The 24,456-nt window shown below is 41.4% G+C and overlaps 1 protein-coding gene across 1 annotated transcript; it reads right to left on the bottom strand.

The window, feature by feature from the left end:
• Positions 1-143: 143 nt before the first annotated feature.
• LOC139459036 (splicing factor Cactin-like) lies at positions 144-21,994 on the bottom strand. Its single transcript, XM_071240482.1, has 19 exons — positions 21,844-21,994; positions 20,371-20,679; positions 19,279-19,348; positions 18,418-18,471; positions 17,946-18,092; positions 17,162-17,233; positions 14,888-14,950; positions 12,499-12,553; positions 10,919-11,007; positions 8,812-8,965; positions 8,034-8,180; positions 7,211-7,320; positions 5,881-6,155; positions 4,669-4,858; positions 3,989-4,144; positions 3,070-3,153; positions 1,699-1,749; positions 934-996; positions 144-368 (listed from the first exon to the last, which is right to left on the bottom strand). The coding sequence occupies exons 1-19, from the start codon at positions 21,933-21,935 to the stop codon at positions 243-245; spliced, it is 2,307 nt and encodes a 768-aa protein (XP_071096583.1). The 5' UTR covers positions 21,936-21,994; the 3' UTR covers positions 144-242.
• Between the last annotated feature and the right edge of the window lie 2,462 nt (positions 21,995-24,456).

Here is a 24,456-nt window from a genome sequence, read left to right as displayed (position 1 = left end):
TAAGATCATTTTGTGCTATTTTCTCAATCAACAGCAGAGGCTGAAATACTGAAATCTAGCCATCGCTAAGTATTGTCCTTTTGTCACACTATTCCTCAGTGGTATGGATACAAACACACCCACAACAAGGATTACAAGTTTGAGTTTATTTACACAGGATAAAATAGTGTTATCTACAGGGTGACATATATACAGATGATGCTGATGGTGGTGGTGGTGATGTCATGCGCTGGAGTCCCTGTTCATCTTCGGTACCGATATCTCTTGAAGTGGAACCACAGCTGGAAAATGTTGTTTTGGAACTGACATCGGAACCCACGCTTGTACGAATACTCCCACTCGCGATTGACAATCTTGAAGGCTATGTCCTACAACGGTCAACAATTGATCAGATACATGGACAACTATTTCCCCAAAAGCCACCATAAATGTCTAGAATATGTCTTGGAGGCATGTATTCATGTTGTCTGATATTTATTTTGAAAATATCCATGTCACAGGTTTGTAATCATTATGTTCCCCTACTACCCATGAATACACACAGATGCTATGTTATAGTGACGTGTGTCTGTTTTTTAGTGAGATAATGAAATGAGACAATGTATGACTCACAAAAATCAAATTAGCCCAACTCTGTTAATGCTAAGCCTGTCTTTGCCTGACACTGAAGCATGGTGAAGGTTAGGGGGCCACGAAGCCATGCGTTGCACAGGAAATATTGTGATTGTCATTGGTCTGATCACTCGCTGGAACAAGTCTGTGGCTTCATGTGTTGGTCAATAATAGAGACTACACTACAAAGCATCCAAATGTACTCGGGGAACGTAGTTTTTACAAACTCTGAAACAGGCACCCTGGATACATTTCGTTGAATATTAGGAAGCTTTATGAGAATTTAGGTCCCAGCTTCATCCGATCATCCAGAACACTTACCTCATAGGGTGGTCCAGCATGAAACCTGAGAGTGGCGAAGTCCTTGTTGTCATCGCAGGGAGTCTGGTCAAGGAAGAGTTGAATCGGTTATGCAATACACAGGCACTTACTACTTTACACCTATATAACGTCAAGGGGACAAGACTGTTGATAAATATCAAACTACCAATAATAATAATAATAATATAAAATGTTTCATAACATATTATCTCTGTTGGATATCTTAGTAAGAAGCTGGTTTGCACGCCATGGTAGCATGGAAAAAACAGGCCTCTTGTTTGCTTAGTAAATCAATGGTTCACAGCACAGAAATCTTACTGACTAATCACTGATTTTAGGTTGAAATAGAAAAATGTTTTCATACAATTCAGTGATAAAATAATGTGTGAAGTTTCCACTTTTAGATTCCATGATGCTCATCAAATGCAGGAACAAGTTGAGGTTATACGTTGCATTTCTTCCATTTTACATCCAAGACATTATTACCTCAAATATTTGCATCTGTGACCTGTATCATTGGCCCACACATAGTCAAATAAAGAAACGGATACAACATGCAGTTAGTGGAGTGAAAGACGGAAACGTTGATAGGCGAAAAGATGTAACATTTATCTGTTTGAGAGCTTTAATATGGGAACTGATGTGCGATACTTAGTGATACTGTGTTTCGTGGGCAGCATAAATGATAACTGGAGACACGTCTCCTCCAAACAGGGTATGCAGAGGGTATCCAACAAATGATTCATATTCGGCACTAGGACTTACCACTGTGTATTCTGGTGTTGCTGACTTGTCAATGAGATCTGGGTAGAATATCTGTGTGGAGGGAAATAGCTTGGTCAATACAACAGACACATTACATATAGAACAGACTTCCCCAGTATTACATATACAACAGACTTCCCCAGTATTACATATACAACAGACTTCCCCATCAACTTATTACATATACAACAGACTTCCCCATCAACTTATTACACATGGAGAATACTTCACTGTCAACGTATTACATATAGAACAGACTTCCCCATTAACTTATTACACATGGAGAATACTTCACTGTCAACTTATTACACATGGAGAATACTTCACTGTCAACTTATTACACATGGAGAATACTTCACTGTCAACTTATTACACATGGAGAATACTTCACTGTCAACGTATTACATATAGAACCGACTTCACTGTCAACTTATTACACATGGAGAATACTTCACTGTCAACGTATTACATATAGAACCGACTTCACTGTCAACTTATTACACATGGAGAATACTTCACTGTCAACTTATTACACATGGAGAATACTTCACTGTCAACTTATTACACATGGAGAATACTTCACTGTCAACATATTACATATAGAACAGACTTCCCTATCAACTTATTACACATGGAGAATACTTCACTGTCAACGTATTACATATAGAACCGACTTCACTGTCAACTTATTACACATGGAGAATACTTCACTGTCAACATATTACATATAGAACAGACTTCCCCATTAACTTATTACACATGGAGAATACTTCACTGTCAACTTATTACACATGGAGAATACTTCACTGTCAACTTATTACACATGGAGAATACTTCACTGTCAACTTATTACACATGGAGAATACTTCACTGTCAACGTATTACATATAGAACAGACTTCCCCATTAACTTATTACACATGGAGAATACTTCACTGTCAACTTATTACACATGGAGAATACTTCACTGTCAACATATTACATATAGAACAGACTTCCCCATTAACTTATTACACATGGAGAATACTTCACTGTCAACTTATTACACATGGAGAATACTTCACTGTCAACTTATTACACATGGAGAATACTTCACTGTCAACGTATTACATATAGAACAGACTTCCCTATCAACTTATTACACATGGAGAATACTTCACTGTCAACGTATTGCATATAGAACAGACTTCCCTATCAACTTATTACACATAGAAAATACTTCCGTGTCAGTCTTAAACAGATGTATGATTAGTGGTGTCCCAATTCATTGATGTGTCGATCATTATGAATTTACACCTGACAATAACCTAATTAAGTAATTATGGGCTCATTGATACAAGAGGAAGACGTATTATGACATTGATCTACTTACATTGAACTTGTAACCCTGGACAATCTTTGGCGGTGGGTTGTCAATATCGTAGTGGGTTTGATTGTACTTGTTCCATTCGAAACCCTACAAAGAAGACATGTTCATCACTGTGGGAATATTCCTACCTAAAACATGTCAAGGGCCTACGAGACTGATGCTACAGCATTTACACCATTGTATGTAACAATAACCAGAACATGTCTTATTTAAACAAGAGGCCTTTATACCTGTAGCGCTCACCTGGATAGTTACGCAATCATGACACAGTATACATTTGAATTGAATATGCTTATAGTACTGCAAATATTTTGTAATTTTGACTCTGTCAGCATTAAAAAGGGGTGGATGGCAAATCTGACAGCATGAACGTGTCTCTTGCTGATACAGGTTTCACCCATGATACTCAATTAAAGTGACATAAAATTATGGAAAGACTTCTGCCCGTATCCAAGTTTTTATGTATGCATTGAAGCTCAGTTCTTTTAATCATATATATTTTTAAGGGGGATACGGCCGGAAGTCACACACACAAAATTTCATTTTGTACCAATCAAGATTATATTCTAAGCTTCCAGATCTTTCATCATGTTTTCCTCCAACAATCCAGTCCAGTTGGGTGAGATTGGCACCATCTGTCTAGCTTGTTGGATGGCTTGATGTTTAATGCCGACCTCGGCAAATTCAAACCATGGTGGCAGTCTGCAAATAACTGAGTCTGGACCAGACAATCCAGTGATTGACATAATGAGCATCAATCTACGCAACTGGGATTCGATGACACTCATCCAAGAAGACAGCGAGCCTGACCACTTGAATCGTGAGTCATCCTTTACAAGCATGGGTTTCTGAAGACAAATTCTTCCCGGTCTCTTTACGGGGTCTGTCTAGAGTTACATCAGTAACATCCCCTGGTACTCACCGTGTGGACTCTGTTGAAGAATCGTGGTTTCCGTGGCCTGTATTTGTCGGACCACAGGAAAGCCTGCTTATCTAACGTCACTTCAACACTGAACTGGGCCTCGTCATCATTCATCCCCTCTCGAGCCTTCTTCTCAAACAGTGTCTCTCCATCAAGCTGAATTGAAGGCAAAAATACAAGAATAAAAACTGAGGAACTAAAGAATGAGCATGTACCACTTATCTCCTCCACAAGCGTGACACTTTGCATTCTCATCATCACATAAGTCATAAACATGGCAGCAAGCAGAGTCTTCCCTGGAAGCCCCAGATGTGTCATTCTATATATCCATTGGACATTCACAAGCTATAATTTGGCACCGAAACATAAAGGCACATTTCATAACAGCTGTATTATTCGAGACTGCATACAGGAATAAATATGTATCATCTGTCAAGATCTGCTTCAAATTTACTGTTCAATGTTATAATTTCCCTAATAACATACCCCAACTCAGGCGGTAGAAAACACTTGATCCTGAATCCTACTCGGCAATATCCTTGATAACATACCCTAACTCCTGAATCCTGCTCGACAATATCCTTGATAACATACCCTACCTCCTAAATCCTACTATACAATATCCTTGATAACATACCCTAACTCCTAAATCCTACTTGACAATATCCTTCATAACATACCCTAACTCGGCCTGTTGTCCGCACTTGATCCCGAGCAAGATCAAGTTTCTTGAGGTCGTCCACTGGGTCGTACACCACAGCGTCGATGTCCAGCTCGTTGTTGCGCAGCAGCCTGGGGCTGTAGCTGCCGGCGGTGTAGTCGTCCACTGCCTCCTCCTCCAGGTCAGCTTCAGTGATCAGTGGCTCCGAGCTGCCAGAAAGTCAGGGGAGGTGAAATGAGGTGTAAGGTCTTCTTTTAGACTGTTGCACTGAGATAGTGATGTGCGTGAGTGTGTGCGTCTGTGCATGCTTGCGTGTGTATCTGCTTGTTCTTGTCTGAACTAGTGACGTTTTACAGTGCTAGCACCGACCTCCTGCTTTCCAGATCCTAACTCTATCCGCTAGATGACTGAGGCGGTCCAGAAAGTCAGAGTGGTCAATATCTTTCACTTTCACACAATGAGCAAGGAAAAAGCTTTTCAGGTAACCTCAGCGTTTTTCAAGGACTGGGAACGAAAGAATGACTTGCAAACTTTGTTCCCATGTTGGGAATTGAACTCTGTGGTTGTGTTTGCCTAAACCCTCCATACTGGCTACCCAAATCACAAAAATGCAACTGCTCAAAATAAGATATATATGCATCTTATGAAAGAGGAAGCTGTCAGTATCCAATCAGAAATGAACAGGGGTCCGTTCCACAGAGCTTTCTTTCTGCTAAGATGATTGTAACTCCCATACATTAAAACAGACTTATGACAGTCGTAGCGCTAAGATGATGGTAACTCCCATAATTTAAAACAGACTTATGACAGTCGTATCGCTAATATCCCTTTGTGAAACAGGTTGGTTGGTTGGTTAGTTTGTTGTTTAACGCTGCACTCAGCAATATTCCAGCTATATGACGGCGGTCTGTAAATAATCGAGTCTGGACCAGACAATCCAGTGATTGATATCATGAGCATCAATCCATGCAATTGGGATCGATTACATGCATCAACCAAGTCAGCGAGCCTGACCACCTGATCCTGTTAGTCGCCTTTTACGAAAAGCATAGTCACCGTTTACGTTTGCTGAAGACCTATTCTACCCAGGAATCTTCACGGGGATTGTGAAACAGGGCCCAGACTTGTAACAGTCAGTGTTGCTATACATCATCGCGAATATGATCATATTTTTGTTCCACAATTCAGCAGTGAAAGGAAAGAAAACTTGTGAAATGTCCGGAACACTTACTCTTCTCCATCTTCCTCCTCGTCCTCACTGTCCTGCCTCTCGGCCCCCGGATCTTCCTCCACCCTGGGCTGCTCCTCAGGCTGGGATGAGGTGCCTGGCTGGGGGGCAGGGGACGACCTCTGGGGGACGGGGGAGGCTCGATACATTGCTGGGGATGACCGATGGACCCCAGGAGCGGGAGATGACCGATGGACAGCTGGTGAAGACTGATCTGATGTGCTGCCTCTCGAATCATCTTGCAGCACAGGAAAAAGTGGATCAGAATCTATTCCTTGCTGGAAGTAGAAATACAAGTGGAGAAGTACTAATAGAGAGAGGGCATAGTAAGATGGCTGACAGCAGTTGCATGAACAATCTCATTCAAATCAGATCTCATTTTTTGCTACTACAAAAACAAAGATCTGAGAACATCCCATTGTAGGTCACATCAGAATGACTTTTCACTAAATTTGACCAAAGAAATGACTAACATGAAGTCGGCATTAGCCAGTCAGATAGCAGCATTCTGAAATGTCTAATATATGGCCTAGATTGTATGGCAATGCAAAATCCATCTCAAGCAAGAAATAGAAGATGATTGTGACTGATTCAGTTGTCAAGCCAGTGACTGTCAAAGGTTGTTCCGAACGGATCTGTAAAGGGATGTCCTCAGATTGTTTTAATGGGATTGTTGCATGAATGGTGTCCACCAAATCATGCATAATAACAGTACCTCTACCCATAAGTGTCTTCAGAAATGCATCATGTGAAAAGACTATATAATAATACAAGCATGACCTTACACTTTGAGAAATCTTACTTCAGCCCTGTCTTCGCATATACACCTTAGCATGTTCATTCAGCTCATATCTAAAATCAATGATTTGTCTGGCTAGGTGAGGTGAGGTTTAACGGCGTGTCCAAGATTATTGCACTTATATAGCAACGTGCATGTACGTGTGTGTGTTTGTGTGGCTGCTTGTACTAGTCCGGATGATGCCGATTTATAGTGCTAGCTCACTGAGATACCATGCCGCAGTTTAACATGAATACCCCACTCAGACACAGTATACTGAGCCGACCAGTCCTTGTTTTAGCCCCTTAATGCCGAGCGCCAGACTTGTCTGGCTAGGAGCTCATATATATGTTCATAAAACTATATATTTATATAAATCATACCACATAATTATTTGAAATCAATCCCACAGATGTTTTGAAAATTAGCACCATGAGGCCACTCCTCTGCAGTCTCTGGTTTAGGGCCCAGGAAAGCTTTACTTCAGTTTAAAATGAAGGAATGCTTCTGCTCAGTGTGAGTGGCACGATGTGAATGTAGACACTGAATGTTTACCTCTCTCTTCAGGGCATTGAGCTTCTGCTTGAGGACATCCTGATGACGTTCCCGGAGCCTCGTCCGAGCCATGTGAGCCTTCAGCTGCTGAAGCAGGGATTCCCAGTAACCTGGAACACAGGGATCCAGCATCTACACTATGCTAATACATGGCGAGCTACTGTGCCATGGCACAAGTATCTGGCTGATGCTGATCGGTCAGTGTCAGATTATGGTCCTTCAGAAGTAACATCATAAAGATACAAAGTAATTCAAAATGACAAAATACATGCCAAGGCTAGGAAGAAAACTTTGTTACTATCAGGCGATTTAAGTGTGTATGTACCCTAGAAGTCAGAAAAATGAAGTTAAGGTGACATTATTACTGCTTTCAATTGTGAACAGAATGTATTGGATACTTGCAGACAATGACAGACTGCTGAATGTTGGTTTGTTTTTGTTTAACGCAGCACTCAGCAATATTCCAGTTAAATGACAGATGTATTTAAATAATCAAGTCTGGACCAGAAATTCCAGTGATTGACATCATGAGCATCAATCTATACAATTGGAATACAATGACATGCATAAAAAATTCTGCGAGTCTGACCACCCGATCCCAAAGATGCCTCTTACAACAAGCATAGTCGCCTCTTACAACAAGCATAGTCGCCTTTTACAACAAGCATAGTCGCCTTTTACGGCTAGCATGGGTTGCTTAGGGGCTATCGTACCCCGGATCTTCAAGGGTCCTGCTGAATGTAGGGTGGCTGGTTAAGAAAGGGCCAGCCGCACTATGCTTTGTAAGATTGAGAGGACATGCATGGAGAGAAGGAAAACTCACCAATATCAATCCCCTCTCCACCACTGAGCTTCTCCCTGATCTGCTGTTCCAGAAGCTTCAGCTGATTTGTGGTCTTGCCCTTGAAGATGTTGCTGACCTCGCTGGTCACAGCTGTGTTGATGCCCTCCCGACGGTCACCAAAATATTCTGAAACGCAGCGTGGTGGTTTTCTCAGGGCAGAATATGAGTGAGTGAGTATGGCTTTACACCGCTTTTAGCAATATTCCAGCAATAACACAACAGGGAACACCAGAAATGGGCTTCACACATTGTACGTACGTTGGGAATCGAACCCAGGTCTTCGGCGTGATGGGCAACCACATTAACCACTAGGCTACCCGACCGCCCCCAGGGCAGAATGTTATACAGTAAACTATGTTTATAACGAACTGGCGGATATAACGAACTGGCATATACAACAAATTGTTTTTTTGGTCCTGGCCATTCGCTGTATATATGTTTATATTGAACTACGGTTATAACGAACTAAAATTAGTGGTCCCTTAGAGTTTGTTATAACCGTAGTTTACCGACTCCCTTAATGATACTACAGTCATCTTGCTGAAAGGCCTGCCTAGGACCGGCTTCACTCTGTAGCGAGGACTCCAAGACAGATTTCCTGTCTCATGGATAAATGTACAAATTATTAAGCTTTACTCTACATTGGCATCTATTCATGTTTATTTAGGGTTTTACATCCATAAACCAAAAACACATATCAATACACATGGCAATGAAATGTTCAGATCAAGGCCAAGTTATCTAAGTTGACTCTAACCTCTTGTGCTAGCATCCAGCTTGCGAAGCTTGTTCAGTTCATCCTCTGTCACCGTGACGATGTCTCTCCAGTAGTCTGTGTTCTTCCCCTGTTCCAGTTCCAGGTAGACCTTAATGTCCTCCAACAGATCCTCCAGATCCGTGATAGTCAGACCCTAGAGTCACAGATGTAGGAAGTCAGACCCTACAGTCACAGATGTAGCAAGTCAGACCCTACAGTCACAGATGTAGCAAGTCAGACCCTACAGTCACAGGTGTAGCAAGTCAGACCCTACAGTCACAGATGTAGCAAGTCAGACCCTACAGTCACAGATGTAGCAAGTCAGACCCTACAGTCACAGGTGTAGCAAGTCAGACCCTACAATCACAGATGTAGCAAGTCAGACCCTACAATCACAGATGTAGCAAGTCAGACCCTACAGTCACAGATGTAGGAAGTCAGACCCTACAGCCACAGATGTAGGAAGTCAGACCCTACAGTCACAGATGTAGCAAGTCAGACCCTACAGTCACAGATGTAGCAAGTCAGACCCTACAATCACAGATGTAGCAAGTCAGACCCTACAATCACAGATGTAGCAAGTCAGACCCTACAGTCACAGATGTAGCATGTCAGGCCCTACAGTCACAGATGTAGCAAGTCAGACCCTACAGTCACAGATGTAGCAAGTCAGACCCTACAGTCACAGATGTAGCATGTCAGGCCCTACAGTCACAGATGTAGCAAGTCAGACCCTACAGTCACAGATGTAGCATGTCAGGCCCTACAGTCACAGATGTAGCATGTCAGGCCCTACAATCACAGATGTAGCAAGTCAGGCCCTACAGTCACAGATGTAGCAAGTCAGACCCTACAGTCACAGATGTAGCACGTCAGAACCTACAGTCACAGGTGTAGCAAGTCAGACCCTACAGTCACAGGTGTAGCAAGTCAGACCCTACAATCACAGATGTAGCAAGTCAGACCCTACAGTCACAGATGTAGCAAGTCAGACCCTACAATCACAGATGTAGCAAGTCAGACCCTACAGTCACAGATGTAGCATGTCAGGCCCTACAGTCACAGATGTAGCAAGTCAGACCCTACAGTCACAGATGTAGCAAGTCAGACCCTACAGTCACAGATGTAGCATGTGAGGCCCTACAGTCACAGATGTAGCAAGTCAGACCCTACAGTCACAGATGTAGCATGTCAGGCCCTACAGTCACAGATGTAGCATGTCAGGCCCTACAATCACAGATGTAGCAAGTCAGGCCCTACAGTCACAGATGTAGCAAGTCAGACCCTACAGTCACAGATGTAGCACGTCAGAACCTACAGTCACAGGTGTAGCAAGTCAGACCCTACAGTCACAGATGTAGCAAGTCAGACCCTACAGTCACAGGTGTAGCAAGTCAGACCCTACAGTCACAGGTGTTGCAAGTCAGACCCTACAATCACAGATGTAGCAAGTCAGACCCTACAGTCACAGATGTAGGAAGTCAGACCCTACAGTCACAGATGTAGCAAGTCAGACCCTACAGTCATAGATGTAGCAAGTCAGACCCTACAGTCACAGATGTAGCAAGTCAGACCCTACAATCACAGATGTAGCAAGTCAGACCCTACAGTCACAGATGAAGCAAGTCAGACCCTACAGTCACAGATGTAGCATGTCAGGCCCTACAGTCACAGATGTAGCAAGTCAGACCCTACAGTCACAGATGTAGCATGTCAGACCCTACAGTCACAGATGTAGCATGTCAGGCCCTACAGTCACAGATGTAGCAAGTCAGACCCTACAGTCACAGATGTAGCATGTCAGGCCCTACAGTCACAGATGTAGCATGTCAGGCCCTACAATCACAGATGTAGCAAGTCAGGCCCTACAGTCACAGATGTAGCAAGTCAGACCCTACAGTCACAATGTAGCAAGTCAGACCCTACAGTCACAGGTGTAGCAAGTCAGACCCTACAGTCACAGATGTAGCAAGTCAGACCCTACAGTCACAGGTGTATACACAGCAGAACATATATCAACATCATTCAATGCAACAATTAGCTCCTTCAGTAACAGTCCAGGCATTACAAGAACACACAAGGTAAGCCTGGTAAGGGGTCTGCTTACATGGAGGTAGGTGTAGGGCTCATGCATCTCTATGGCAAGCTCATCATCTTCTGCACTGATATACTTGGCCAGGAGATCAATAGGCTTAGCTGAAAAAACAACACCTTCTATATTAGAAAACATACTTAAATCAATAAAAAAAAAAGAAGTAAAAAAAAGAAATACAGTGTTCATTTGTTATTGCACCCTTCAATATAGTGCTCAGTCGGTTATAGCGTGTGGTAAAGCATGGCTCCCAAAATTTATTAACATTTTCGATAAGCTCAAGTTTTCCAATGACACGATGTTTTCCCTATCTCAGAAAACATTATCAGCTGATCACCGCAATCACGTAACACCGGAAATACGAGTCAACAAATCCGAACTAAAGTACGCAGTTTTATCCTATTATCCTAATATCTGGTAAAAAATAAAATGTTCATTGTTTATCTGGACTAATGTTTGCAATATATTTTTTAATTATATTCAAAATTTCATTCAATAATTATAATAATGTTTACAATAATTTCGGCGAAATCGTATGCGAAATGATCGGTAGATCGCACAACTCACCGTTATTAACAGCAACCACAGTCAGATTACCGCCATTGACGCCTTGAAACGAACTTTAGTTGCAAGAGAATGGATACACATATCATAAATGCCGTACCATGACCCGCTAAAAGTCATATTTGAGGCAGTTTGACAATTAAATGTCAACATAACATTTTTGCAATCGAAATACATGTTGCGCGGGAGGTCCCTACGGTGACTGGTCAAAATCATTCCATACGTCAAAAAAAATCCTGCATACAATCTGTACCAAAGTGCTATGCCTGTGGTTCTTATAATTTTAAGTATATATAGTGGAAGCTGCAACTAAAATAACACGATATTGGAATATATTATTCCTGATAAAATAATAATTTCAGATACAATTTCTTCCAACCATTGCATTAAATTTCTTTAAAGTGGTATCACTGGGTACGTTTTAACTGAATCACCGGTAGATTGGGAGGAAACGTATGCTTAGTTTACGAGAAAATACACACTTAATCTTAATCTCTGCATATAAAACAATGCCTTTAAGAGCAGGAAATACATTTTAAATGGTAAATCATCATGTCTAGTGATGTCTTATATCAAATTTCATACTTTTATTTACCAAGTTTGTTATAGATCTACCTACCTGCTTATTCACCTGAAGGGATACGATGCACTGTATTTTTTGAAAGCGCATATTATACTCGATAAATCTTTTTTTACACTATGAATCATAAATAACTTCTATTCTAATCTTTTTTTGAAACTCTGAAACATGCAACGTAGATCGTGTTAGGTAGGCAGAGCATGTATACTGTTTTGTTGGTCATCTACCACCTACGACTCGACCTTCGTTAAACCGCTGATCATCTAACGCTCATCAATTATTTGGACCCCGTTGGTAGCGTTGTAGCGAGGGATCACTGTACGAGGTATCAATTATTATCATGTAAAAAAAAATGAAATATATAATCATATGAGTATTTTTCTACTAATTAAGATCTGTAATCAATTCAGCTAAGCAATGCTGCCAAGCATTAGACCCTGACGACACTCACCTCGTCCGTCCTGTATCCTGATTTTGGACCTAAGCTTGGCCTGATGGAGATGAAACTGGAACACAGACAGATGTGAGTGAGTCAGCGTCCATAATATTTGGTGAATGTGTAGAATCCAGTGAAAGCCCTAACAGTGAATGTGTAGAATCCAGTGAAAGCCCTAACAGTGAATGTGTAGAATCCTGTGATAGGCCTAACAGTGAATGTGTAGAATCCTGTGAAAGCCCTAACAGTGAATGTGTAGAATCCTGTGAAAGCTCTAACAGTGAATGTGTAGAATCCTGTGAAAGCCCTAACAGTGAATGTGTAGAATCCTGTGAAAGCCCTAACAGCGAATGTGTAGAATCCTGTGAAAGCCCTAACAGTGAATGTGTAGAATCCTGTGAAAGCCCTAACAGTGAATGTGTAGAATCCTGTGATAGGCCTAACAGAGAATGTGTAGAATGCTCTGAAAGCCCTAACAGTGAATTTGTAGAATCCTGTGAAAGCCCTAACAGTGAGTGTGTAGAATGCTCTGAAAGCCCTAACAGTGAATGTGTAGAATCCTGTGAAAGCCCTAACAGAGAATGTGTAGAATCCTGTGAAAGCCCTAACAATGAATGTGTAGAATCCTGTGAAAGCCCTAAAAATGAATGTGAAAAATCCTGTGAAAGCCCTAACAGTGAATGTGAAAAATCCTGTGAAAGCCCTAACAGAGAATGTGTAGAATCCTGTGAAAGCCCTAACAGTGAATGTGTAGAATCCTGTGAAAGCCCTAACAGAGAATGTGAAAAATCCTGTGAAAGCCCTAAGAGTGAATGTGTAGAATCCTGTAAAAGCCCTAACAGTGAATGTGTAGAATCCTGTGATAGGCCTAACAGTGAATGTGTAGAATCCTGTAAAAGCCCTAACAGTGAATGTGTAGAATCCTGTGAAAGCCTTAACAGTGAATGTGTAGAATCCTGTGATAGGCCTAACAATGAATGTGAAAAATCCTGTGAAAGCCCTAACAGTGAATGTGTAGAATCCTGTGATAGGCCTAACAGAGAATGTGTAGAATGCTCTGAAAGCCCTAACAGTGAATGTGTAGAATCCTGTGAAAGCCCTAACCATGAATGTGTAGAATGCTCTGAAAGCCCCAACAGAAAATGTGTAGAATCCTGTGAAAGCCCTAACAGTGAATGTGTAGAATCCTGTGAAAGCCCTAACAGAGAATGTGTAGAATCCTGTGATAGGCCTAACAGAGAATGTGTAGAATCCTGTGAAAGCCCTAACAGTGAATGTGTAGAATCCTGTGAAAGGCCTAACAGTGAATGTGTAGAATCCTGTGATAGGCCTAACAGTGAATGTGTAGAATCCTGTAAAAGCCCTAACAATGAATGTGTAGAATCCTGTGAAAGCCCTAACAATGAATGTGAAAAAATCCTGTGAAAGCCCTAACAGTGAATGTGTAGAATCCTGTGATAGGCCTAACAGTGAATGTGTAGAATCCTGTGAAAGCCCTAACAGTGAATGTGTAGAGTCCAGTGAAAGCCCTAACAGTGAATGTGTAGAATCCTGTGAAAGCTTTAACAGTGAATGTGTAGAATCCTGTGAAAGCCCTAACAGTGAATGTGTAGAATCCTGTGAAAGCCCTAACAATGAATGTGTAGAATCCTGTGAAAGCCCTAACAATGAATGTGAAAAATCCTGTGAAAGCCCTAACAGTGAATGTGTAGAATCCTGTGATAGGCCTAACAGTGAATGTGTAGAATCCTGTGAAAGCCCTAACAGTGAGTGTGTAGAAACCTGTGAAAGCTTTAACAGTGAATGTGTAGAATCCTGTGAAAGCCCTAACAGTGAATGTGTAGAATCCTGTGATAGGCCTAACAGTGAATGTGTAGAATCCTGTGAAAGCCCTAACAGTGAGTGTGTAGAATCCTGTGAAAGCTTTAACAGTGAATGTGTAGAATCCTGTGAAAGCCCTAACAGTGAATGTGTAGAATCCTGTGAAAGCCCTAACAATGAATGTGTAGAATCCTGTGAAAGCCCTAACAATGAATGTGAAAAATCCTGTGAAAGCCCTAACAGTGAATGTGTAGAATCCTGTGAAAGCCCTAACAGTGAGTGTGTAGAATCCTGTGAAAGCCCTAGCAGTGAGTGTGTAAAATCCTGTGAAAGCCCTAACAGTGAATGTGTAGAATCCTGTGAAAGCCCTAACAGTGAGTGTGTAAAATCCTGTGAAAGCCCTAGCAGTGAGTGTGTAAAATCCTGTGAAAGCCCTAACAGTGAATGTGTAGAATCCTGTGAAAGCCCTAACAGTGAGTGTGTAGAATCCTGTGAAAGCCCTAACAGTGAATGTGTAGAATTGTGTAAAAGTTATAACAAGTGAACATGCAGGCCCTGTGAAAATACTAGGAAGTGTGCATACCGTATCTTCCTGCATCTCCCACTCACGGAAGTATTCCAGCTCCTTCTCCCTCTGTAGCCGCTCCTGGACAATCAAACAAGTGAGAGAATGAGTGAAGGGGTTACAAATGTTTCCACTATAAGCTACATTCACACACAGCCATTTCCAGTGAAACCCTCAAGACTAACAGCTACATTCACACACAGCCATTTCCAGTGAAACCCTCAAGACTAACAGCTACATTCACACACAGCCATTTCCAGTGAAACCCTCAAGACTAGCAGCTACATCCACACACAGCCATTTCCAGTGAAACCCTCTAGACTAACAGCTACATCCACACACAGCCATTCCCAGTGAAAACCTAAAGACTAACAGCTACATCCACACACAGCCATTCCCAGTGAAACCCTCCAGACTAACAGCTACATCCACACACAGCCATTCCCAGTGAAACCCTTCAGACTAACAGCTACATCCACACACAGCCATTCCAAGTGAAACCCTCCAGACTAACAGCTACATCCACACACAGCCATTTCCAGTGAAACCCTCCAGACTAACAGCTACATCCACACACAGCCATTTCCAGTGAAACCCTCCAGACTAACAGCTACATTCACACACAGCCATTTCCAGTGAAACCCTCCAGACTAACAGCTACATTCACACACAGCCATTTCCAGTGAAACCCTCCAGACTAACAGCTACATTCACACACAGCCATTTCCAGTGAAACCCTCCATACTAACAGCTACATTCACACACAGCCATTTCCAGTGAAACCCTCCAGACTAACAGCTACATTCACACACAGCCATTTCCAGTGAAACCCTCCATACTAACAGCTACATTCACACACAGCCATTTCCAGTGAAACCCTCCAGACTAACAGCTACATTCACACACAGCCATTTCCAGTGAAACCCTCAAGACTAACAGCTACATTCACACACAGCCATTTCCAGTGAAACCCTCCAGACTAACAGCTACATCCACACACAGCCATTTCCAGTGAAACCCTCCAGACTAACAGCTACATCCACACACAGCCATTCCCAGTGAAACCCTCCAGACTAACAGCTACATCCACACACAGCCATTCCCAGTGAAACCCTTCAGACTAACAGCTACATCCACACACAGCCATTCCAAGTGAAACCCTCCAGACTAACAGCTACATTCACACACAGCCATTTCCAGTGAAACCCTCCAGACTAACAGCTACATTCACACACAGCCATTTCCAATGAAACCCTCCAGACTAACAACTTTCTTCATCAATGAATCAGGGGTACAGAGCATCAGACATTGCACATCTGTAGCTGCTGTAGACAGTTTTTATCCACCATTAAAGCGCCAGTGTTATCCCTCGTAAAGCTTGTGGGTATCAATGGTAGTAAACTAGTGCTCAGAGCTCTCTGGACAATTGTGCACATCAATGGCATATGTTTGTTGATTGTTTGTTTCAGCAATATTCCAGCTTTATGACCATGATGACAGCAACCTGAAAATAATCAACTCTGGACCAGGCAATCCAGTGATTGATATTAAGAATATTGAAGAATATATCCCATTTATGTGATCAACCAAGTCACTGAGCCAGACCACCCAATTCATTTGTCGCCTCGTGATCAGCATTGGTTGTTGGTGACCAATTCTAACCCTGAATCACCATGGGGTTTTAACACATGGAAAAGTTGGTTGTGACATTGATGTAAGTTAATAAGTGAATTTATCATTTGCAAGTCCTCATCAACACTGAACATGCTGAAAGCACATTCATGAAAATTTGGGCCATAGTTGGCAAAGTGAATTATTAACTGACTTCATGGGAATATAACTGGAATATTGCTGAGTAGTGCCTTAAACAAAATAAAACAGATTTCAGAATGGAAACCCGTCTAGTACTGTACATATATCATGAAGAGAGTGAATGAGTGAGTGAGTATGGTTTTACGCTGCTTTTAGCAATATTCCAGCCATATCATGGCGGGGGACACCAGAAATGGGCTTCACACATTGTACCCATGTCGGGGATAGAACCCAGGCCTTCGGTGTGACGAGGGAACACTTTAACCACTAGGCTACCCGACCACCCCAATAGGAATCATAATTAATTGCAACAGTTTTTAAACTTGCTAAAAGAACAGATTTTATTTCTGCTTGTAAAAAACTGATGGATCTCAGAAAATCATACCAATGTAGACATGCATTACCATGGTTTCTGTAAAGTGTTCATCTTGTTCAAACATCAGAGCAGATACAGCTTCTCACACAAGGGAGACAACTCACCCTCTCCTGCTCCCTCTCCTCCAGCTGATGCTCTCTCTCCAGTCTCCGCTTCTTCACCTTCTCCAGCTCTCTCTGTAACCATGACAACACCAATCAGTCCAGTATATATACCTGACACGTATGTACAAAGTTGACTGCAAGTAAATCAGGGTCTCAAAAAGAAGTGCCCATCTTCCCGAGGCAAGAGAGTTAACTTACTATGAAAGTCCAGTTTCCACCCTTGCCGAACTAGGCTGGTATTATGGAGTTACATTTTGGCTGGACTAATGAGTCCATGCATAGTCAGATCAAAATTGCGCACAGAAATCGAAATCCGGTTCGTAAACTGTCGTGCAGATTTCAGTCGATTGCAGGATTTGCAAAGCATGTGCAATACCAACTCGTCAGCAAATATTTTCGAAATCTTTTCATGTTTTAATCAAGGTGCTCATGTGATTTGATGTATTTCGCGATGTAAGACCCGTTTTATCACAATATAGATCTTGATTATTGATCAGATCGTCCTGAAGCAAACGCAAGTGATACGAGAGGTGGAATCTGATTGGTCCATAGGAGAGGCTTAGAAGGGACATAGCTAGTAATAGCCACTGGTGGCACTACGATCGAGCCCAGTAATTCCAGCCTAGTTCAGCAAGGGTGGAAACTGGACTTTTAAAAACAGTTAACTCTCTTGCCTCGGGAAGATGAGAAGTGCCAGGCAAACCATTGTCATTATAGCCTAGACCTATGCATAATGACACCCAACCTAGAATATTTCCACACTAAAAAAAACTTTGCTACTGACTCTGTTCTCTCCCATCTTGGACTTGGCTATCTTCTGGATGTCATCCTTGGAGAAACTCTTCTTTCCCTCCTTATCCATCTTCTTCCCCCACACAAAGGCATCCAGGAGATGCTCGTCTCCAAACGGATTGTCAGCATTTGTGTAGCCCTACAATAGGTCATAACGATAAAATTTCTATTAAACAAACATGGAACCTAACAAGCAATCTATTTACTTACATTAATGGGATAAGCTTATTTATCACTGATGAATAAAACCAGTCAAGCTGGACCTGTGCAACATTTGAACACATCGAAAGGAATACTGTTCCAAACTCTAGAAGAAATATCATTTGGCGTAGGAACAAAGGCATTTGTCAATGAAACTATTAATTGGCATTAATTATAGTAAGTGTTATAGTTGAGATTATACATCAATATCACAGAGGTCCTCGTCAAGTAATCTTGTTCAATGGTTTTGACAATGTCCTCACCAGATAATCTTGGTCCCAGCCCATCTTTTCCTTTCTCTTCCTCTCCTTTGCTTCCTGGAAACAGAAAAAAACCCAGCTTGATGTAAGAACGCACCACTTTGTTAACACCTTCTAAAACATGTCTGTAAGTTTCATGTTGTTATTAATCCAAGAACAGTGCTCGTGTACAATGATTTCCCCACTTTTAAAGCACAGACCGACGATTGAGTCTCCTGACAGAAACCATGGCAAGGTATTGGACGGACTCTCGACGAAACAGTGAAACCTGCTACATGCAGCAATTAATGTTTTTTTCAGTCCAAATGCATGAAAAGCCTGGTTCTGTAGTTTGAAAAGCAGACCACTTTTTGAAGAAGTCACCCTATAGCTAGGAGACTGACCATTTGATATCGAAAAAAATCATTTGTCAGAGGAAATTCTTTAAAAATTAATAAGGCTTCAGACTGTTGAAAAACAAAGAAGAAATTGTCTGAAAAAATTACACTGTTGCAAGATGTTATAACACAAGAATATTTAGGTTCCTAGTTTTAATTACAAACATATGTGGCCAACCATGAGATAAGGGACCTTATGGGTGAAAAATCACATTTTGACTTTTCATTACCGGTAAATCTTTAAACTACAGCATCTTCGGAACACAAGAATACAATTCGCATTTATAATTCATATTTATTACAGAGAAACAAGACATCACACATATCAATCTTTACTGATGTATGTTGATGTCAAAAATCTTCATGAGGCCATAGCACAATTGTATGCTGGCGCCCATAAGGTCCCAGCGCCTCCCCCACCACCCTCTGTATATCAATGTCAGTCCCTAGCTCCTCAAAGGAGATCTGGACACCCCGCGAGTGTTACCTTCTTAGCAAGTCTCCTTGCTCTCTTTTCTTCAGGTGTTTCAAGTGCCTTGATTAATTCCTTCTGTTTTCTGTAAAAGAGAGTGAAAACTAATGAGCATGAGGAGCGCCTGTGACATCACTGTACAAAAGATGACATTTGCAGCCATGACCACCATAGATAACACAATACACATTACATGGTAACCAATCCAACTACACACCACAGTGGACTTCTGTTGCTGTGAGCGAGTGAATGTTTTATGCTGCAGTCAGCAATATTCCAAGTATCATATTCCCTGTATTAAGCGCCCCTGCTCCAGTACACACTCCCTGACCAACGTCTAGACTCTTCTGTAAGTAATATTTACAAGGGCCCCTGTATCGGGATGTACTTGCTTGCAATAACAATAGTTATCGCAATAGTTTCTTTCAATATCAATAGTTATCGCAATAGTGTCTATCAGACCAATAGTCACCCCTAGTATCTTACACCTTTTAACTGATAACTGCAGCACAGAGATGGCATACAATTGCCTGGTAACTGTTACTGAAAAGTTGAAGATTCGTCAACATGTAATCTAGTATATCCTTGTGGCCTGTCTGGAGTCAGGGCCAGCAAGACCGGTGGCTGACAGAACAAGCAATGGGACAGCCTCTGTGGTCTAATGGTAGAGCGTCCGCCCGGAGAGAGGAAGGTCTGGCGTTCGATCCCCAGCCGCGTCATACCAAAAGACGTTAAAAGATGGTACTTGTTGTTACCCTGTCTGGCGCTCGGCATTAAGGGGCTAAAACAAGGACTGGTCGGCTCAGAGTCAGTATACTGAGTGGGGTATTCATGTTAAACTGCGGCATGGTATCTCAGTGTGCTTGCACTATAAATCGGCATCAGTCCGGACTAGTACAAGCAGCCACACACCCACACACATACATGTGCATGCGTGTCGCTATATAAGTGCAATAATCTTGGATGCGATGTTAAACCCCATTTCACATCACCTCACAAGCAATGGTCCATGTGCCTGGTACATACACAACCAAACAACAAACTGCATGTAAGGAATGTATTCAACCCCAGAATCTCACAGGGTGAAACGGACCTGTCTCCACTTACTTTCTCTGATCCTTGAAGTGTTCCAGCTTCTCTCCTTGTCTCCTGTCCCTCTTGTGTTTTCTCTTGTCGTGTCTCTCCCGGGTGTCGTCACTGGAATCACTAGCAGAAGAAGAGGGTGGCCTGTGTTTTCTCTTGTCTTGTCTCTCCTGACTGTCGTCACTGGAATTACTAGCAGAAGAACTTGGTTCCCTGTGTTTTCTTGCTTTGGGTGACCTTGATCTTGACCTTGCATGTTTTCGCTTTTTGTCACGTCTGGGCTGAGGCGACCTTGACCTACTCTCAGAGCTAGCATCTTCGCTGGAGTCCTCACTGAAGGGAGTAAACAAAGTGTTGCAGGAAAACAGTTCTTTGACTTCTCTCAGACTTAATATTAGAAGATTAGAAATTTTTTTTTATTGCATATCTATAAAGAAGTTACATGGGCAGTTAGATTATGATGAACAAATGAAGGCGTACACCCATGTCAACCATTCACAGATGATGCCTTGACATACTTCATCTCACTTTCATTGTGGCCTTTCGTAGATCCACAAAATACACAAGACATTAAAAGTCATCTTTCAGCATTGTTTAGTGCCACTTTTGCTCAGAAACTACATTTAAAGGCAACCCGGGATAGAATAGGTCTTCAGCAAGCCACTCTTGCCGAAAAAAGTGACCATACTAGTCGTAAGAGGCAACTAAAGGGATTGGGTGGTAAGGCTTGATGACTTGGTTGATGTCATAGTATCGCAGGATCGATGCTCATGATGTCAATCACTGGATTGTCTGGTCCAGCCTCGATTATTTACAGACAGCCGTCATATAGCTGGAATAGTGCTGACAACTGTCACAAAAGTTGATAACCATCAACACACAGAAAGGACTTTTCAGATACATCCGACTCCAATTTGGAATCTTGTCCAGTCTGGCAATCTTGCAGAGATTTACAGAGCAAGTGATAGGACTTGTGATCGGTATGTGCGATAATGGGCTAACAATCTGAAGGTCGCGAGTTCGCGTCCGACGGATTCTCACAAAAACTGGTTGCTTGTCTCTGAGACATGTGACCTACAGCAGAGACCGGCCTCACGAGAAGTTGTGGTACTGTATTCTAAAGGTGCTCCCAGCATATATGTATATCCTTTGGGGCACTTGTAATTTAATACACTTTCATTGTCACACATTCAAACATTTTGAGCACTTTTAATCAATTACACCCCCAACAATCATTCATAAGGCATTTCAAAAATCCAATTAACTCACTCTGCCAATTGGGATAATTTGTGACTGACTGAATATTCGTTAGGCTGAGCACCAATTAACACATTCAGTGTCCCACACCAGCAGTTCACACACAGTGATCAGTGATTTTAGTCCTCTTGCAGCGGACTTGTTATCAAAGATAGGCTGTGATTTCTCTCCATGGTTTTGTTTGAATAATGTTTCAAGTCATATAACATTTCAGGCCTAGGTATTTAATAATACACGTACCTGCTTTGATTTCTTCTGTGTTTCTTATGACGTTTCGATCTATCTCGAGATCTAGATCTGTGTTTGTGTTTCTTTTTGCTCTTGTTGCCCATCGTTGTTATAACACGAAGGGAATATAATGTTTTGAAACGTGCAAGAAATGAAATAGGAAGTGAACCTAAGGGAGGTAATAAACAAGTAAGCTCCATACATTGCTAACCCCAAGCTCCTAACATTGTCGTCAGGTTGCGCTCATATTTCAAAGCAGTCATCGCCCACAATACAGTTTAGGCCTGTTGCTTCCTTTATCATTTGATGTGGAAAAGCTGGAAAAGCATAAAGCCAACTGTCGAAGTATATATATATATATATATATATATACCGATCACAAGTCCTATCACTTGCTCTGTAAATCTCTGCAAGATTGCCAGACTGGACAAGATTCCAAATTGGAGTCGAATGTATCTGAAAAGTTCTTTCTGTGTGTTGATGGTTATCAACTTTTGTGACAGTTGTCAGCAGTATTCCAGCTATATGACGGCTGTCTGTAAATAATCGAGGCTGGACCAGACAATCCAGTGATTGACATCATGAGCATCGATCCTGCGATACTATGACATCAACCAAGTCATCAAGCCTGACCACCCAATCCCTTTAGTTGCCTCTTACGACTAGTATGGTCACTTTTTTCGGCAAGAGTGGCTTGCTGAAGGCCTATTCTATCCCGGGTTGACTTAAAATGTAGTTTCTGAGCAAAAGTGGCACTAAACAATGCTGAAAGATGACTTTTAATGTCTTGTGTATTTTGTTGATCTGCGAAAGGCCACAATGAAAGTGAGATGAAGTATGTCAAGACATCATCTGTGAATGGTTGACATGGGTGTACGCCTTCATTTGTTCATCATAATCTAACTGCCCATGTAACTTCTTGAAAGATATGCAATAAATATTTTTTCTAATCTTCTAATATTAAGTCTGAGAGAAGTCAAAGAACTGTTTTCTTGCAACACTTTGTTTACTCCCTTCAGTGAGGACGCCAGCGAAGATGCTAGCTCTGATATATATATATATATATATATATATATATATATATATATATATATGAGTGTGTGTGTGTGTGTGTGTGTGTGTGTGTGTGTGTGTGTGTGTGTGTGTGTGATAAAACAATTATTTCTTAATTAAATTTCAGAAACGAATTGTTTCTCGGGTGAAATTAAAAAAAGATTCATCATTGCAAAAACCAGAGGCCATAAACTCAATTATTTTATGGTCTCTGCAAAAACTTAAAACCTACATGAATATGTAAACACGGTGAGTGAGACGAATATGAAACAATGTAACAAAATGCTAAAAACACGTATGCATGTTGGAAGCCACACGGCGGGGAATAGCTACACTGGGCTTCTTACATTGTACTGTAGGATTTTCATCCCTGTGTCAAATAAATGCTTTCACCGCTAACCTACACTACCATCCCCATATTGTCTTGAAAGTGAAATTCAACCTTTCTCAAAACTAACATGCTTTTTATCGTTAAGATGATAATGTTTTCGTGCCAAGGCAAGGGTAGATGCTTGTTGTGCCCTTAAACATACAATATTCATGAGTGGGCGTCGCTTATGTATGCACGTGACACTTATTTCGTGACGCTGCTTGGACGCGTGCACGTTACTCTATTACATATCTCGTGCGCATGACATAAGTAACACAATAGTTCAGGCCCATTATACGAAAAAGGATGTATCTTACTTCCGGCTTTATCAAGTCAAGCGGCCATTTGCTATTTCATAGTAAATATGTGAATCTTTGACGCAGTTGCCACACGAAGGTATGTAAAAGTTAAAACAGTTGATACAAAGATCTCAGCTGTTTAATTATATGTGCGTTTATATTGTTTTATTGTTTGTTTTAAACACATTTTATTGATAAATATGGTGACGGGATTGGGCAAAAGTTATCCAACTTAGATGGCCCTTTCCCTAAATGTACAGACATTACACTGTACAGAAATGTACAAACTATGTCACATGCTACTTGTACGTACACATAAATAAAAAAATACATGACCACAAATACACATGCAAGCCTACATACATACCAGTAATTACACATACATACACATATATATTTCTATGTACATGCACACATACACACACTACATATACACACATCCGCTCACGCGGGTCACGCCTCATGGAGGCTGTCTATTAATGCAAATTAGTAACCAGGAAGTGCTCGCTTCGTAGACTATTTCAATTTCCCCGAAATGTTCTGTCTGCTGTAAGTGTGAGGAGTTATTAACGTGATGATACATACTTCTGGCATCTTTTTTAAAATATTGCCTTACCCCCATCTGTCAATGGACAACGATATAACCCCCAGTTTCCCAAGTAAACTTTCTCCTTCGACCTGAACTAGATCATAAGGTAACGGAAGTTACGTTGTCCGAACATTTTTCCCGCTCTGTGGCTAGAATCTATTAGGAGATCATAAGGGCCATAATGCCAAACTTAGAAGTACGTTCTTCTCTAGTAGCCAAATGATAAATACATACTTTTGGCATACTGGGGGTGCTTTTTAAAAAATATATTTATTGTTTTTCAAAACATTTTTTTTAAAGCTATTGTCATCCTA

Source organism: Haliotis cracherodii, unplaced genomic scaffold, assembly GCF_022045235.1.
Source record: "Haliotis cracherodii isolate W230 unplaced genomic scaffold, xgHalCrac1.p SCAF_1, whole genome shotgun sequence".
Taxonomy (NCBI): Eukaryota; Metazoa; Mollusca; class Gastropoda; order Lepetellida; family Haliotidae; genus Haliotis; species Haliotis cracherodii.
This window is presented reverse-complemented; position numbering and strand designations above follow the sequence as displayed.